The sequence below is a fragment of the Numenius arquata genome, chromosome 8 (genome assembly GCF_964106895.1).
Source record: "Numenius arquata chromosome 8, bNumArq3.hap1.1, whole genome shotgun sequence".
NCBI lineage: Eukaryota > Metazoa > Chordata > Aves > Charadriiformes > Scolopacidae > Numenius > Numenius arquata.
The window spans coordinates 8,935,585-8,953,930 of record NC_133583.1 but is presented as its reverse complement, the minus strand read 5'-3'; the positions used below and the strand labels follow the sequence as shown (position 1 = coordinate 8,953,930).

Below are 18,346 nucleotides of genomic sequence, written 5' to 3'. Positions count from 1 at the left end.
AAGCGTGTTCGGAGCTGGCTGCTGCCTTCCTCACATGGGGCTGAGAGGGGCAGGGAGCGCTGCAGAAAGCACCTGCCTTGCTCCTGAGCATCCTCAGTGACCGTACGTGTTGATGCTCCCATCGGAGGGACCGGGCAGCTGCAAGAGGAGGGCAGGGAGGTGAAGGGACAGGTGATGCTCTTACCTTGCCCTGGGTGAAAATCATCTCGGTGACAAGCTGTGGCTCAAAGCCTGCAAGCTGCACACTGGAGTGACTGTCCCTAAAGCAACAGTCCCTAAGTTAAGTGTTCATGCAATGCTGGAGGAAAGAACATTTATCCCAGGTTGTGGGGGTTTTTTTAATTATTTTTTTTTTTACTTGGTGTTTGAATGTTCACCGCTGGTACTGTGGGAGCGATTCTCCTGCAACGCTTGCCCCGACTCCATCCATCACAGCAGTCGCTTTGCTGCCAGCTCTCTGCAGCAGCTGGTTTTTCCCCACAGCAGCTGCTCAGCCATTGCGTGTGGGTTCCTCACTGCGGGGCAGAGCCGGCAGGAGGAGAGAGAGAGGCTCTGGCTGCTCGGGCTGGGCAAGGCTCTGGGGACAGGGGACAGCAGGGCAGGAGAAACTGTGCTGCTGGTTGTCTCCTCCAGCGCTAACAGCCTTCTACCTAAAACTCATCCAGGCAGGAGGGGTACGATGGAATAAGATTCACCTTAGGAGCATCAGGTCCTTTTCATGAATTTGGTTTTTGGGGGTTTGTTGGTTTGCTTTGGGGTTTTTTTGTGGGTTGGTTTTTTTGGTTGTTTTTTTTTTTTTGTTTGTTTTTTTTTTTTGTTAAATTCTGGACTTTCCTAATTGGTAAATTAAACCTGGTTTTGAACACTCTAAGTCATTTAGCATAACATACTGGAAATGGCAGATATGGAACAAATATGAGAAAACCGGTTGTAAGTGTTCTCTGTCAGCTGCAGCAGCAGTGCTGTCTGCTAGAGTACCTCAGGCTGGATGCTATGGCTGTTCATTGTCTTCCTATTTATTCCTACTCCTGATGCTCTTAAATTAATGGTAGAAACATAGACTGAATGTTAATGGAAATTGAGGCCAGGGTTCACGATGTGTCGTTAAGTAAAAGCTGGCAATTTCCCAGAAGCTCTCCCGGGAGCTGTTTTACTGGTGCATGTTAGTGAAAGGGACAGCTGGATTGAGAAGGCTGTTGTAACAGGGATGCCATTAAGAACTTAGTTGAGCAAAAGTTGATTTTTGCCCAAAAATGAAATATCATAGCAAAGCCAGTCTTTGTCAAGGTTTAATGAGTGATTTCGGGGGACTGCAGGATTGTCTGTGATATAATTAAACAATAAGGTCCTAATATCGTGGCCATTTTATGGTCAGCTTAGGATCAACAAAGGGTATTGGAAAGCAGAAGGTGACATGTTTCAGCAACAGATAATTTTATTGTCCTGATTTTATTTTTTAAGCCACCCTCTGCTTAGAACACTTCTGTTTTTTGTAAATTTTAAACCTGAGTGAATGCAACAAGTGAGAATCATTTTTGTAGCAGGTTTCTTTTGAAATCCTGAGTACTTTCACGCTACCAGTGCCTCTGGATAGGCTTTATTGATATCAGCCCTCCCTCCCTTTATTCCCTTTCTATATTGCTCTGTGCTCTCTGTGGGTGTTTTATTAACCTGCATCCTGCAAAAATTCAATAAAAATATACAATTTTTTCTTCTCTTTCCTCCTCCTTTTCTTTTTTTTTCATGCTGGCTTTTAGAGACAGAGCTCTGGGGAAGGCTCCTTTGGTTAGTTACGAGGAACAGATGGGAATCAAGAAAAGGTACTTTCTGTTCCCGTACCCACCTAAATTGGAGGTAATTAAGTTACAGTGAGGCATCATTTACGTTAGCAGTTTCTTTGGTGAGATCAAGGCTATTAAGGGTACATGTGAGAAGTAGTAGGATTCAAGTCTGTGGTGCTTTGAGGAATAATTGGAACTGTGTTTTTCTTAAATGTGTTTGCAGGCAGCCTGGCACCGAGGTCCGTAGTGGGACAGTTGAGTCTTACACAGTTGCTGCGCATTTTATCTCTGCAGCTCTTCTCAAGTTTTGAGCAATCCTTGCCGATGCTCAGGTGAGGCAGGTGAACTTCTCCCTTTATAATGGAAGGGAGTGAAATGGAGCGTGTAGCTCGTGGTGGTAGGAAGGAGACAGAGAAGCAAGATGGGAATTTGAGATTTCCTGACTTAAATGTCACGGCTTATTACTGTCACTGTCGTTCAGCATTCATCTCTGAGCTGCTGGGCAGGTTCAGCAGCATGGGAGCTTTGATGCTTCGGCAGGGTCTCAGTCAAGCCCTCAAACAAGCCAAGATCGCTGGTTTGAAGACAATTCCCCCGTAAAAGGGTTCCCTAGCCCACCATGCCTGTTCTGGCAGGTTTTCCTCTCGCCTCCTACAACCTGAGGTCTCTCTACCACAGTGTCAGCTCAGGCTGGGTCCTACAGGGCCATCACCCACAATGTGGGGGTAAGGTCACAGGCACAGAGCGGCAAGCTGTCTGCTCGGCCCCCTTGCTTCTGCCTGCTCTGGGTGTTGGCAAGGGATGCTGTAATTGGCACCAAGCCAAATTCGGATCCTCCTCCTTCCTCTTCTTTCAACAATGTCTTCTTGAAGCCCCCCAGGCCTCCATCTACATCTAAGAGCTCTTGGGTGGGAAAGTTTCCTGCCCAGTTTCTTCCTCTTGTTTCCCCTGTTTCATTATCTCAGAACTTTCTTTATTCATGCTGTGCTTTCTCCTCGGAGTAGCCCAGATGGGACTGTAGCGCTGTAATGTTGTTGTGCTCCTTCTTCATCTGTTTAATTCAATGAAACACTAGGCTAATTCTTTCCTTTTCTCTCTGCTCTTTGGAAGAATTGGCATTTCTTTTCTCTTCTGTCCCATGGGAAGGAAGGCTGATCTCTTTGCTGGTGTGCTAGTGGGCTATCCAACTCAGGGAGATGGCTTTGGAGAAAAGAGCATGAAGTAAAGTTGTTACAAAATAGGGAAGGTTTGCCTAGAAGGGCTGCACGTTTTCAGCGTTGAGGTGCTTTGTGTTGGGTTGCTTGGAGCTCTGTCTTACGTTATTTGGTTGTAAGATTTTCAAGGCAGGAGCTGTTTGCTGCTCTGTACATGGAAGGATGGACCCTCTCTTCCTTCTGCAGTATTTGGGCAATATAATTATTTCTGCTGTCAGGGTCCAACACTATACAGCTATTACTCTGTAAAGGAAAGAAAGGACAGTGAGAAAGAGAGACCCTTGTGCAGATAAAGTTGTCCCGGACATGACCTGTCCGAGGCACCCGTGCCCTGTCCAAGGAACCCATTACTGAAATCTGTCTTCCTCCCAGCAACACAAAGTGCTGCCATTGAGCTACTGCATTGATTCATAATACGTCTTCATTCAGTTATTTCCATTAGGATTTATACTTTTTAAAATTATATTTAGGAAAAAATCTATTTTTATGTCTGTCTGTAGTCTTCATGGAGCTTTACTCAACTAGTATAGGAATAGAAGAAAGTTAATTTACAATGTCTTCATATAAATTAATCTCCTGTTTTCTCCTTATATTGTAAGTTATCACCTCGTTTATTATGTGCAGCTCAGGGGTGAGCGGTTTTAAAAAGGCCTCAGACAGTTATGAAATGAATGGTGTGAGATGTCAGATACATTTATTAAAAATGCAGAAAATTATAAAAAACAGAGGATGGAGATGTATATTGTCTCAGTCACTTGCCACCAGCAGGCACCTTCTACACCGCAATTTATCCTCCCACTCAGTGAGTTCTGCATAATAATTTCATTGATATTGTTGTGCTCCGTGCTTAATATAAATATTTTTGAAATATTAGTTACAAAACTCCAACAGCTCATTAGTCATGTCTATCAAGAGTTTATTGTGTGAGACACCCCTTAAAACCCCCCAAACTATTTTGCCAGCACAGCTAAACTTAGTCCCATTTTCACTTTTGTGTGGTGGTAAATTATTCAGCTCACAAATGCTAAAACTTGAAATGTTTATGGAAAAAGCTTGTTTTAGTAATTACACTTACTCCACTTTATTGTGAGCTTCCTGCAACATTTGTTTTAAGGTCCTGGTGTTTCCTGATGTTGGATATTTATCATACATTTGTGCCGCTGGCAGGTTGATAGGTACAGTGGGAGCTTCATACAAGATTCATGGCAGCTTCATACTTTTTTGAGGAACAAAATTAGGATGCAGAAAGTATGTATATGTATGGGGGATATATATATATAAAAAAAAATTAAAGAATCCCAATATGTTTGTGACTATGTAATACAGATGTTCACATAAATACCAAGGAATGCAAAGGTTTTGAAAACATAAATAAAAAATTTTGCCAAAGATAATTGAAGGTTAGAAGGTTTAATTAAAGAACCCAGCAATAATTGTAGCATCTGTGGATATGAAAATTTGAGGAGAACGTGCACCTCACTCTGTCTTCAGGTTTAAAAGCTGCAGGCATTATAGGATAGTTTATATTTAGAAGCATGGTTTAAAGCTTCTCTTTCTCTGCATCTGCCACTTTTTGGCAGTGAGACAGTATCACTGACAAAATCAGTTCTGAAGATCAGCTTTGCTTTTACAGCCCCATGGCTGGGCACTTCTGTAGGTGTGGTGGCGTCGGTGCCGAAAGGAGTTGTTGGTGCTTCTGATGTTGCTCTTAGCAGTTGCTCAAAGGTTATCTAAATCCAAACCCTTTTTGTTCCGTCTTCCTGTATTTGTGTTTGTTCCAACAACTGCCGGTTAAGATATCCCTTATCGGAGATTGTTCTTGGGAAAAATTTCTTTCAGCTTCTTTTAGTTCTCCAAAAAAACTGTCCTTGGCTGTTTACGACTTTCACATGTCTTAGACACGCTTTTCTGTACTGAGCTTGCAGACTGGATGATGCTTAGACCTGTTTGGGTCTCAGCAAGCTCTTCGGGATCTTGCTCTTGGTATTTGGTCTCATTTTTCAAGCAGTAATTGGAATTTTCTGCAAGCATGAGTGTCTCATGTTAAACAGAGTGATGACAGAGAATAATAAAATGAAAAGCCTTTTTCCCTCAGGGTAGGAAATCCTGAAATCTTTGTTCACAATGGCACTGTGAACACTAACTACGGGCTCCCCTTCTCCATCTCTTTGATTTTGGTATGCCATCATTTTAGAGCAAGACAGTGTAATTTCAGCAACTTTTCCCCCTAATATAATGATTCAACAACTTGATTGCTTTCTCTGCAATGGGAAGGCCTCTGAAAGATGCCACTGATTTTTATCAAGGCTTTCAGGGATTTTTATACCTTTACCCCTGCAGCCTCATGGTAAATCACTCAGCCAGAGATACATCATTCAAATAATTCTTTTCTGCCTTATATCTAAATGCAGTCTCTAGGCTTCATCCTACGGGGTTCACTTTATTTCTTCTTTGTAGGAAGGAACTGGGGGTGAGAGGGGAGGCTGAAGGGAGGCTGATTTTTTGGCTGATCTGGGTCTGCAGTACATGCCTTGCCTCCTGTCATAACTTAAATGGCAAAAAGTGATGGTGAAATCTTAGTTTGTAGCATCAAGTAACATTTTTTACCTTTTTGTCCCATGTAACAGCCCCAGACTGAGACTTTTGAAAGATCTTAAAATGCATTCAGTTCAGTAGTGAATTTTGCTGGTATTAGAATGTTTTAAACGTTTTTTTTCCTGCTGGAAAATTCAAGCTGCTATTGAAGTTCATCGCTTTGTAGCTGAGCAAGGGCACCACTTCCTTGCTCTTTCTGAGTGTGAAAAAAGGAACCGTTTTTTTTTACTGGTGGTGACATTTCTTTTCGGTATTTCTTGAGATTTGGCTCATGATGGAGCAGTTCAAGTACGACAGGGACTCAGAGGCAGGCATTCACATCTTTAGTGTTGCCCACGCTGAGATGGTTGGGCAGGTTGTAGCTGCCAGTCCGTGCAAAGTAAAGCATCCCTGTTTACCCAGAGCCTGTAAAATTTGCAGAGGCTTTTACCTGTTGTGGTCCTTTAAGTTCAGCTGCCCATCCAGAGCTGTGCAAGCAAGGGCTGGGAGGTTTTTGTATGAAGAAGAAATGCTGTTTTGTTCCATCCAGCCTTAATAACTAACTGGTTGGATTTTGTCATAATAGAAGCCTGGAATTTTTCCTTTTATACCCACTTGTGCTGAATGGCACAATACTGTCACACTTCTGAAAGAGCAAGATATTCTTGAAAATCCTGTGTCAGAGGCTGTCCCCATTGACTTTCAAGTGAGGTCTGATTTTTAAGCAGTTGAATCCTTTCTGATTTTGTTTCTTGTGCTTTAAGCAGGAAGGCAGCCCATGGTAGATGCTAGAGGCCACCAGTTTGGTTGGCATCACTAACATACTTGACCAAATACCACTGCCATGCAAGAAGATACCAAGCCACTGCTCAGCAGCTCTTCTGCCCTATTTTGGATGATTTGGTCCCACATCTTTCCAACCCAGCAAGAGAAGAGCCTTTGCTACTTTACATGAACTATGGGCATGCTGCTTCTAGTATAGATCATGGCTTCTCATGAGGATAACTTCTGCTAGCTTTACAAAACTGGCCGTGAGCAGCAAGAGCCATCTGCGTGTGGGGCAGTGAGGACAAAGTAGGGCTAGAAAGGGGTGAGGGATATAAGCCTTTCTACTGTGCCCTTTTTCTTACGACTCTGTAAATATCTGCCTTGTACATAATCATGGACAAATGATCTCCCATATTAAGATGATGGGATAGGATGTTCCCCTGAAGTGACTGAGCTAATTTGCTTTAATTGCAGAAGTGAGGTGTTTTGGTTGCTTTACAATCATTACTACCATTTTCATTCAAAAGTGAAAAGTTAAGAGGCATCAAATACAGACAAAGATTTGTCTGATATCTTTTTGTTTAAAAAACACCCCCAAAACAACAAAACACAACCACAACACCCCACACCCCCCTTCCCAACCATAAGAAATAATAGAAAATCTCAAAAATTAAAACTCCTAAACTAGTTCTTTGCATGCCAGGCCTGGGATTTAAAGGCAGATTTTTGTGTTAAAATCAAGTGAAATTAAAAAAAAAACCCAAGTGGTGATATTTTTACCTTTTTCCCAACTTGTAAATGAATGATCAAAATCACAATATTCGAAAATTGCTACTGTCTGTTAAACTATATCTGGATGTTGTGTAAAGGCCTATGTGTTACACACTACTCTGCATCAGAGTAGCTGATCCATTAATTGGAAAATGATTTAAAATCAAGGAAATGCCAGTGGTTTTAATACGAGATGTTTTATACAAAAGATTGTGGAAGAAAACTAAATAGATGTCTTTTTTTTTTAAAGTGGAAGTTTTTATACAAGCTTTAATTAGATTTTGGCGGAATACATTATTTTAATGCTTTTTCATTAATGAAGACTGCTCATTGTTTTGGTTGTACAGTAAAAAGAAGAAAAAAAGTAATCTTGGATTCTATTTAAAGAGCAGCCTGTGCATTAAAGAACTATTAAAGATACTGCAGTCATTGACAGAGAGATTTTGCATGAGAAAAGAATGCGGAATCCATCAAGGAAACATCGAGTAATTTCAGCTGAGGAGGGATGATAACATCTCTGGAGTTACATGTTTGAAACGTTGTGTGTCAGAAACCACGGGGTTGCTGAGGTTCCTGACCCCAGCTCTGCTTTCACACCTTGAAAGCCAGTGGTCCTTTTGCCCCTGGTTTCTAGTGAAGATAAGGTCTCGTCCCCAGAGACCTGGCTGCAGTCCAGAATGAGCTGGTGGGGTTGCCAGTCCCAGGAGGTCAATGGGCTCTGCAGGTCCCCTGAGGCACCAGTGGACGCGGGGCGGGCTTTTGGTGGAGCTGAAGTAGCTGGGACTGCGGTGGGGAAGTGCTCTGTCCCCTGTGCCAGCCCGAGCTGAGGAACCAAGCGAGTGTCCATGTAGCTCTGCATGGTGGGGCTGGGGGAGAAAACACCCCCATGAAAACACAGCTGAGAGAGGGTGGCCTTCTCTCAGCGATGTTCAGGGGAGCACTGTGGCCAGAATTCCCTTTCCTCACTGCTTTCCTTAGCCCCCAGCCCCATCCCATCACTCAGATGTTCTCCAGTCACCATCTCGTCTTGCTGCCATGCATTTAGTTGACCTTGGGGGAGGGGGGGGATACAGCTCTCCTTCTCCTGTGTGTGCATTTAGTTGTTGGACCCGATGGCATGACTTCCTGGAGGTAGGACACTGATTTCAGTGTCTGAGGATGCCAAATGTTATCAGTCTTTCCTGTGTCTGTGCTGCTCGTGCATCAAGTTGCGCCAGGGGAGGTTTAGTTTGGATATTAGGAAAAAATTCTGTGCCACAAGGGTTATCAAACATTGGAACAGGCTGCCCAGGGAAGAGGTGGAATCACAATCCCTGGAGGTATTTAGAAGATGAGTAGACGTGATGCTTAGTGACATGGTTTAGTAGTGGTTTTGTCAGTGTTGGGTTGATGGTTGGACTCAATGATCTGAAAGGTCCCTTCCAACCTAGACAATTGTATGATCAAACACTCCACCTCCAGGATGGGGCTGTCTGATGTTTACTTTTGCTTGCAGGTGATCCCACTGTCTCAATGGAAATTTGTATGATTTATTAACACAGGTGAGGGCTCTTAACTTGTTTGGGTTTTGAAAACCAAATTATTTGTCAGCTCTTAAAAGGCCAATTCACATTCATTCCAAATTTTATTTGATTAAAGCCAGGATGCTTACTGTTGGAAAAATGAAATACAAATAGGCATAAGTTACTCAGTTTCAGATGGGTAAATGTCACACAGAGAACGAAGGGATTTTTTTTTAACTAGGTTTAAGTGAAACAGAGTCTTTATTTAGTGTCATGTTTTTATTTAAAAGCATTTATTTAAAGTTCTAAAAAACAAAGAATTCAATAAAGCAAGACAGGTGCAACTGCAAATGATTAATGATATAATTCTCAGTACTTTATAAAGTGTCTAACGCTGAAGAGATTTATACAGTGCAGAATGGCAATTGTGCTTTGATGGAAGGAATAGGTAATCAATACCTGCAAGCTTAGAAAAAGTGTTCTATTTCCTCCTCTAATGATATAGGGTTTTTTGCAAGGCAAGGATGTCTGGAGCATGAGACACTTGGAAGAAGAATTAATTTGAAATCTGTAGTGGAAGATCAGTTTCAATTAAAACTGCACTTGAATGTCCATAGAAAAAAGCAGGCAGTTAGGCTTAAACCTTCTGATGGCTACCAGTGAATAAACGAATCCCACTGCACTATTCTTTATTACATTTTATAGGTTGTTGAGCTTATTTTTTTCGGGGTAGGGGATATAATTTATTTACTTTGGTCTCAAGCTCAAAAATACAAATTTGCTTCTCAGCCCCCTAGCTCCGCTTTGCCTTTTCATGCTAATTGTTAAAGCTGGGACGGCCCAAATCCTGCCCAGCTGGGAATGGAGATGTTGGGGTCACGGCCTCTATTTCTGTCTAGAATTGCTGCCATAATGGTGTAGGTCATATTGCATGTAACAATTTACATATCAAAAACTTCTGAAAGAAATTAATGGAAAACCTAGCCGTTTATAAAATCCTGTGCTGATTTTAACTAGCAGGTCTTGAACCTCTAAATCGGAGTTTAGCCTTATGACTGTAATTTGGGATGTCAGGACTTGGAGTCACTGCACCAGCACTAAGTTGGGGTTTTGAATTGCTGAGTGAGTTTCATTGCATTAGATTTTTCTTTAATAATTCAGCACTGATATGGAAACATTTTATGCATAAAAACTAATACTATTACATGAAGACAGCAGATACTGCTAGGATTTTTTTTGTAAATTACAGATTTAGAACTAAGTGAAATAACTGTATTTATAGAAAGAGATGTATTGCTATTAAATTAATCCAAACAAGTTTAATTTAAAAAAAAAAATAAGTAGACTTAATGTTTTTTTTTAAATGTTACAAAGCTATACAAGCCTTTAAAGGTCTGTGGAAAACTACATTTCAGTGAGAGTCAGTCCAGGTACCTAAGTCACTTGAGGTTTTAATTCAACATGGTGGTTTGTTTATCGTTATGGCTTATTTTATTCATTTTGACAAGACAGTTTTCACTGCAAATTCGTTAAGAACTGGCTATACCTTTTTTCAAAAAAAAGTCTTTGTGACAAGATGCATGGAAGGTCCCTGTTAAGATAAATCTGCCAACTCTAAAAAAAAAAAAATCTCCCCATTGACTGCAGGGTCACCAGAATACTTAGAAAAGAAAAATTTGAGTGCACAGCTCCTTTTGAATGCACAGCTGAAACCACTGCGATAGCCTCTGTGAGCAGAGTGCTTTTGAAAAGCTCACCCCATGTTTATAACAAAGCCAAAAAACGAGAGCTGGCAGGTTTGATGATTATGTGTAGCACTAAACATTTTAAAGCAAATTCCCAAATTTCATGGAGTAAATGCAAGGTTATATGAAAAGTAAATCTGAATTGCCAATTAATTCACTGCAAACCAATTACTAAGAGCATCCTGAATCAGGAAAAATATCTGCGTTTTGAGTGGAACATGTTGGGTTTTCCCCACGTAGGGTTTTTAATAATTCTGTTCTCCTTGGCTGTGGTATATTGGGAAATTAACTGGAAGTGGCTTTTGCTGACAACACACGTTGAACCATGAGATAAACGAAACTGATTTTTTTAACCTGGGCAGGTGATGTAAATGATTTTTAAAGGATGTTGTGATTTTGCCTAATTATAGTTGAAAGTAAAACACTTTGTTGTTGTTGTTTTGGTTACCATTCAGCATTTGTGTGTGATGAGCGCAGCACAAAATCTTACTATTGATTAGGTGTCCTGCAGTAGCCCATGGGAAGATAGGAAGAATGCATTTTGCAACTAGACAGATTAAAACCCGGGGCGAAAGAAACTGGCCTTCACAATTGCTGGGTTTGGATGGCACTAATTGAATTTAAATATGCCTCTCAGATGCAAGGGTAATAAATGCATATTGGTGCATCGTTTACTGCTGTCTACCTATGGAACAGACATGCTGACTGTGTAGTTTGGAGGTACGATACAGGTGTGGCATCAGGGGGCTCAGGAGAGCAGGGTTCAACTCTGGGTTGTAACTTGGTTTTTGGTAGATGATGTTGGGCAAATTGCTTCCCTTCTCAGGCCATCAGTTTCCCTGTCTTTACATGAGGATAACCGTGCTGATCCCTGCTGTAAAGCACCTCAAGAACTGTGAGTGAAAAGTGCTTTACAGGAATTCTGTGCTGTTATTTTGGGAGCTTAAACCACTGTTTGCACTCTCGGGAAGATAATCTCTTAGTCTCTGTTAATACAATTTAAGAGTTGGAGAGGGAGGTCACAAGAAAAATTAGAAATTCACTGGAGATCCTCCTGAGTGTGCTGTTGGGGGTCTCTGGCCTTATATTGCATCTAGGGCTGGTATGCGGTGGGAATGACAAGGTCTTTGCCTGAAATCTTTTATTTTTACATAGTATTTTTATTGACTGTTTGTGCTGGAGACCCTCACAGAATGGGCAGGGTGACTTAGGGCTGTGGCAGACAACCTCTGGCAGATTTAGCGGCGGATTGTGACACTACCTCTCGCAGCTCCACCACCAGACCGTAAGGCACTGTTGCTCTCCTCATCCCAGCAGCAGCGCCGGTGCAATCCTGTCACGGAATGTAGTTAAACAGTCTGGGGGTTGGGGACTCATTAATACACCAAAAAGTCATCTGGAGCTGGTGAAAGCTTTGGAACCGGAGCAGGATGCGCTCCTCCTGTGCTTTGTGAGTTGGGCGGACAGCTGTGATAACAGCGATACCTTAAACTACTGAAAAATACTTTATAAAGCATTATGCTGAGCCCACGAGGACCCTGACGTGCTGGGGACGGAGGCTCTGGTGGTGTTTCTCTTTGCAGCTGTAGCATGCTCTTCTCTTACTGACCTTGCACGGTTGTTAGTGATGGGCTCATGAATTACAGATGCTTATATTACTTTCCAGGACTTAAACTCCTCCCTATAATTTTTTTAAGTCAAAAAAGAGAGTAGAGGGGTACGGAGGGGAGGAGAAGCGACAGTGGCTCTGTGTCTGCTTCTGTCTAGCTCTCGTGTAATATAGATGGCTCTGACGTGCCTGAGTACAGGCGCACGAGCAAGACACTGCCCGTCACTCCTTGGATCTTCTCATTTACTGCTAATATTTGACTTGGCTTGTTTTGAGAGAGTAGTTTACATCAGGTGAGAGCAGGCTGTGCTAATAAGGAAAACAGAAGACTCATGTTAAGAGCTCCAGCGAAAGAAAGTGACAGTATTTTCCTGCCAGATCATTGTCCTCTCTACTTCTTCCATCCAGAGCCGTTTTTTAATTTCTTTTCTTTGCTGTTTTCTTCAAATTTACTAATATACATTTAGCTTAATTCTTTCTTTTCATCTTTTCCGGCTGCAAAACCTCCAAAAGAAATGAGGTCATTAATAAATATCATATTATCTAAGCAGAGTATTACACAAACAGGAGGTAATGGATAACTGGTACGTTATTTGTCTCATGTGAAAAGGTAAACGATATAGTAATATATTAAGGCTGAAGCTTTAGGAAAGTTACTGTAACACCATGCTAATTCATAACATACGCACTAGGGGAACTTGGGAATTGTAGATAGTTTTATAGAATAGTAATTAAAAAAAGGGCCATTGTTCATTACTGCTAGAGGCAAAGTTGGAGTAGTGCGCAAAGTTAATGGATTTCAATCTTATCCTGAGTTTACAATTCTTAACCTCTTTCAAATGCTGGACGTGTAACTGTGGTGGAGTTACCTGGGGGGTGTAAGTGCTTCATCCTCTAGCTTAAGAGTTATCCGGAACTGTTGAGCCACTGGAATGTTAACTGGCATTGGTATTTTTTAACAGGTACCTACGGTCCCAAACACTGGGTTACTTCCAGCGAGAAGTGTGCAGGGTCTCACCAGTCTCCCATAGACATCATAGACCATCAGGCACATGTTGGAGATGAGTATCAAGAACTGCAGCTTGATGGCTTTGACAATGAATCTTCGAACAAGACTTGGATGAAAAACACAGGGAAAACTGGTATGTTCTTTTCTGTTTGTCTCCATAGCCTGCCTGCAGTCAATTAAAAATTCAAGCCATGTTCCACCCTCCTCCTTTTTCATTGTTCTGTTGTTTGGGTTTGGCTGCTTTTTTTTTTTTTTTTAAATATAATTTTCCAGCAGCAGCCACCTATCTCTGCCTCTGCATTCTGTGCAAAGCTAGTTCTGTAGATTGATTTTAAGGGTTTTTTTAAAGGGATTTTTTTTTTTTTTTTCAGGTTTTCAGTATAAAATAATTCTCTCGGTAGTCAGTTGTTCTTCAAAATAAAAAGCTGTATAAGTGTTTCAAGGTGTAACCTTGAATTACCAGCTTTGGGAGGCTGTAACATCTAATCCAAAAGAATGCTGAGATGCAAGGCTCAGACTTTTGTAGGAAAAGGGAAGTCTTAGAAATTGAAAGGTTTTAGAGAAGAAAGAGCAGTAACTGCTCAGAGTAGTGGGGGCTTATTAATGTGTTTCTGATATGATTATAGCGCTGTGTTCTTCACTGAACTGAATCCTCTTCTGCTCTGTCTGTTCTGGCTTTTAGAGAAAAGAACAGTCAGAGTACTGCTTATTTTTACCAAAACAGGTCACAGAAAGGTCAAGGTTGATTTATATGCAAAGCCGCATGCATTTGATTACTCTTTAATTCTAAAAATGTAAAAAGCAAAAATTATAAGGCCACCCTCTTCATTTGACAAGGTCACATATTTTTAGGGAATTGGATTAAACCACTAATTAATTCAATTTTATTTATTGGAAGTATATCTTTATCTTTATTAACATTCGACATGCATTTCTCTAGTGCTTTATGTAACGTGTCCCTGGTCAGAGGTCTCTTAGCAAAGCCCAGGGCATGTACCTGCTGTGGGAGTTTGGAACACTGCTGGGCACGGACACAGGTGACCTCAGATACAGCCACCGCGGCCACGGGACTTTGGATCTGAGCTGCAACCAGGAATCCAGCGATTCAGGATCTTAGCAGGAGTTGAGAGTTGTTGCCCCTCGGATGAGATGGAGTGATGGGCTGTGATCCCATTTGCTTTGACCATAAAGCAAATCCAGTTAACGTAAACCACCACCCAGCATGGCTTGGGCTTTTTGATGCATCACTGAGGGGTTTTTCCAGCTTCACTAAGAAATGTTCCTGTTTGCTTTGAAATCCTGGCTTTGTTGCCCTTTGTAGCAGCATGAGGTTCAGGCAAGGCTGAATGCTATGGAAATTTGGTGCTCTAATTAATCTATTCATGTTATGCACCCTGCCCTTTTGGTCACAGAGGGGTGTTTGTAGTAACCAGCAATTAATGTAATTAGAAATACCATGAAAAAGTGATTCTAAGAAAGCCGCTAATGCTATACTGTATGTGTAATAGGAACATATTGCTACACATATAATAGGAAACCATGTTGAACCGAAACGTGCCAGCAAATTTTCCAGTCTCCACGCAGTTGGCAATGAAAGTTGTATCTTCAGTCTCCTCTGCTGGGTGATTTTAGCACTGCTGCTATATTTGATTTCCTCACCCATTGGGGTATGGATTTTTGCTGACAAGTTATTGCTTCGCAGAGCAACAGTAACTGTCACTTTTCTTGGTAACTTACGGCCTTCTGCTGGTAACGTGAAGACTCTTTTTGCCTTGCTGTCATCCCTGATTTCTTCTGCCGAGCTCTTAACTCCTCCCTTACTTTATCAAGTCCCGTTCCTTTTCTTGGTTTTCTGCCCTTTTGAAGAAACTTGCCTGGGATTAATTTTTAAGGTGGCGAGTGGTAGAGCAGCAAACCAAGTAGGATGTTTTGGCTTGTGGGCAGAACACAGAGGCAGGTTGTGCCATAAATTGCGATGCATTTTGGCAGCAGAGTCTTGGAGCAGATGGCCACATGAGACCTTCCCATTGCAGACTGACAGAGACAGTAAACTAAATATCTGTTTAAGCAATGGTGACGGATGTAGAGGGCATTTCTCAGCAATTAATGACTGGTTAAGAGAGACGGGGGTCCGAGGGAAAGCCAAAGGCCCTTAACCTTGGTGCTCATTAACTGGCAGGAAATGTGTTACTTGGGTTATTGTTATTGCTATTGGACCTAGTAATTTTTTTTAGGATAGAACAATTAGATATTTTTATGCTCTGAAATGTTAAAAGGTAAAGAGGTTATTGCTCTTCAGATTTATTGTGCTCTTTTTTGTTCCTCCCCTCCATATCAGGTAAAGGGCAGACAATGTACAGAAAACAGCATTTCATTCAGAAAATGGAAATGGATTCATTAAGCCCCTGTCTTGACTAGAAATGCTTTTGTGCATGATTACACTGGCAAAGGCACTAATGTAGGTTCAATTTAATCACCATAGTAGCTGGTTCCCAAGTGGTAAAGATCACTTGGAGACTATAAGCACATTTCATGGTTGTCTTTGCATTAGTTGTTTTTGCTTCTGCTACCTTATAATTAAGTGTTAGGTGGTGTCAGCTGGGCCTGAGGCTGACGAGGCTTCTTTGAGCTCAACCTGCCCTGTGGGAAGAGCACCCACAGGAGCAGTACCCTCACCAGCATTACACAGACATTGCCACTTTACCCCTTTTTAGGTCACTAAGAACTTCTAAAAACTCCTTCCATTTAGAGAAACCTACTGAAATTTCTGCCAGAGGTGTGTTTTTGTTTCTTAACGTTTTGTTAAGAGTGTTAAGTGCATCACTCTGCCTGGTGCTGACCATCAGAGCTGCTCGCTAAGGCAGGGAAAGAGCTGCTTTGTAACCAGGTTTATTTTTGATCTCAAGAAGGTGACAGACACACAGCTCCAGCCCTGATTCTGCAAATGGCATAACACAATTGTGATCTTGGTGGCTGTGAGCCACCTCCTTTGGCTTTATATTTTAAATATATTTTAAATCAATGGGCTTTGCGGCTTGATCCCTTGCTGTGTGCTCTACAGAAATCATTGGATAAAAGCAGTGGCTCCCAAAGCCCGGTAAGGTTATTAGTATTAAGTTATTAGCATTCAGGACTGGTTATTCCAGTCCTGGACACTAGAAGATCACATGGAAGGGAGGGAAGCCCCCAAATCACTGGCAGTAAGGGTATGCGGCTGAGAGAGGAAGGTGATGGGAACATGTGTTGTACAGCTCAGCAGTGTAAGAAATACTGTAAAATGAACAATTAGATGAACATTTCAGATTGTACATCTTCCTAATTATCCTTTTAATTATTCATCTAAAACAAGTAAAATGACCCCTGACAGAGCCATAAATGATTTAGGAACTATCAAATATTTATCAGATGCAACTGAATCCCCACAGAGGTTTTTAACAGATGCACACGAATCTGCTTTCCTGTATTTCTCATCTCCTACAATTTTATCTATGGAATTTATAACCAGTTGAGTGAGATTTTCAGTATTTAAAATACTGCTGAGTTCATTGAGAATTTTTGAAGGGAGGAAGAGAGCAGGGGTGCTTTCAATCGCTTCAGTTTCACAGATTTGGTGTAAGACAGTGGCCACCTGTAGTACCCTGGCTGACACAGGTAGTATCCTGTAGCCGGTCTTGTACCACCCATCTTTACACAAACACTTGGGGATGCAAAGAGAGTACTGATAGAACCAGAAATCACGGAAGAGAAATAGCCCTGTGATGTCGCTGGCACAATTTAGAAATATCTGAACATCTTATGCAATTTAACATTTAGATGGTTTTAACATAAACAATTTAAAGTTGAGATATTTCTAAATTGCACAGTTGCACCTGGGATGAGGCTGCTGTAGCCAACGGTCTGTGCTCAGGGGAGGGCAGCCCCAGTGCGGCAGAAAGCCTTAGCCTGCAGCGGAGCCTGCCTCTGATTCACCAACAGAGGAATAACTTTTATTTCACAACTAGCCCTTTTTGTTTTTTCAGCAGTGAATAAAATCCTCCCTCTTACATAATAAAATTGGATTTATATTAATGTTCTCATTGTGATGACACAGTTGGCTTGAGAACACAGAGAAATCCTTGCGGGTTATGCTATTCCCGTTTAAAAAAAAAAAAAAAAAATAAAAAATTCAAAAAAAAACAACCCAAAAACTTTAATCACAGGATTCTGGGCACAGCAAGCAGAGATCTGCAATGGTTTTACAAGAAAAAAAATAATCTAATTTTAGTTCTGTTTTTAAGCAACAGCTTTGTAAGAGAGGAGAAGAAAGAATTTTGTAAGGAGTAATTTTTAGGAATTGTGCATATTAAAAATGGGAGATGTTAGAAAGGCAGGTGATCTTGTAGTGAGAGCAGCAGATGGGAATTTTTGGAAAGCTGGACTCAGTTCTTAGCTGGACCCTAGACCTCCCCTGTAACATGGATCAGCTTCTACCATACGATTTTGCCCTCTATTTGGACCTACAGCTTTTATTGTTACATAAAATACAAAGGTTTTTGGAAATGAAAAGAAAATACAAAGAAGATCCTTCTGACCTTTATTGAATCACATAGTAATAATGTCAGAGTTACTGTAATAAAACCCAGGTTCTTACGGAGGGCTTCTCATGAGTGGGTCTCACAAAAGTTATTGTCACTCCCCATTTTACAGAAAGGAGGAGCAGGGAGGTTAAGGAACATACATGCCATGTCCAGTAGTAGCGGTGGGACAGGGCACAGGGGTCTGTCCCATCCTGTCCCCCAACAAAACAGAGGAAATCCAACAAGCATAAGATCCATTCTTTTCCTTGTGATCTGCAGACCTTCAGTGGTTTAGAAGGCCAAGGAACGTGGTCAGCCATTAGTCCCTGGAACCACATTAAGCAAGTTTTGATGGAGTTTACCATTTGGATTTTACTCCAAAGTCCAATAAGGAGGGCAAAAAGTCCTTGAGAAACTTGGACTTTGTGGTTTTCTGTAGTCTATGTAACTTCATAATTACTTCCATAATTAGTCAGCATTACTTGTAGGATTTTTTTTTTTTTTTTTTAAATCAATCCCTGTAAAATGATGACCCAACATTTTACTTGCATTAGGAGAAGTATTCTAATATAATGAGAAGAAACTATAAATGTTTCAGAAAAACTGTGCTAAGAACATCTTTCTCCTTGTTGTGTGTGTGCAGTTGCTATCCTGCTGAAGGACGATTATTTTGTCAGTGGTGCCGGGTTGCCGGGCAGATTCAAGGCAGAGAAAGTGGAGTTTCACTGGGGTCAAAGCAACGGATCGGCTGGCTCTGAGCACAGCATCAATGGCAAGAGGTTCCCCGTTGAGGTGAGTGGAAAGACATGCGCTTATG

The 18,346-nt window shown here is 41.4% G+C and overlaps 1 protein-coding gene across 1 annotated transcript in view; it reads left to right on the top strand.

Annotated features, from left to right (window-relative positions):
* Positions 1–18,346, top strand: part of PTPRG (protein tyrosine phosphatase receptor type G) — a 415,686-nt gene that overhangs the window by 212,308 nt on the left and 185,032 nt on the right. The window contains exons 3-4 of the mRNA XM_074151513.1: positions 12,927–13,106; positions 18,173–18,321. Coding sequence (XP_074007614.1) covers positions 12,927–13,106; positions 18,173–18,321 — 329 coding nt within the window. The remainder of the gene's footprint in view (positions 1–12,926; positions 13,107–18,172; positions 18,322–18,346) is intronic.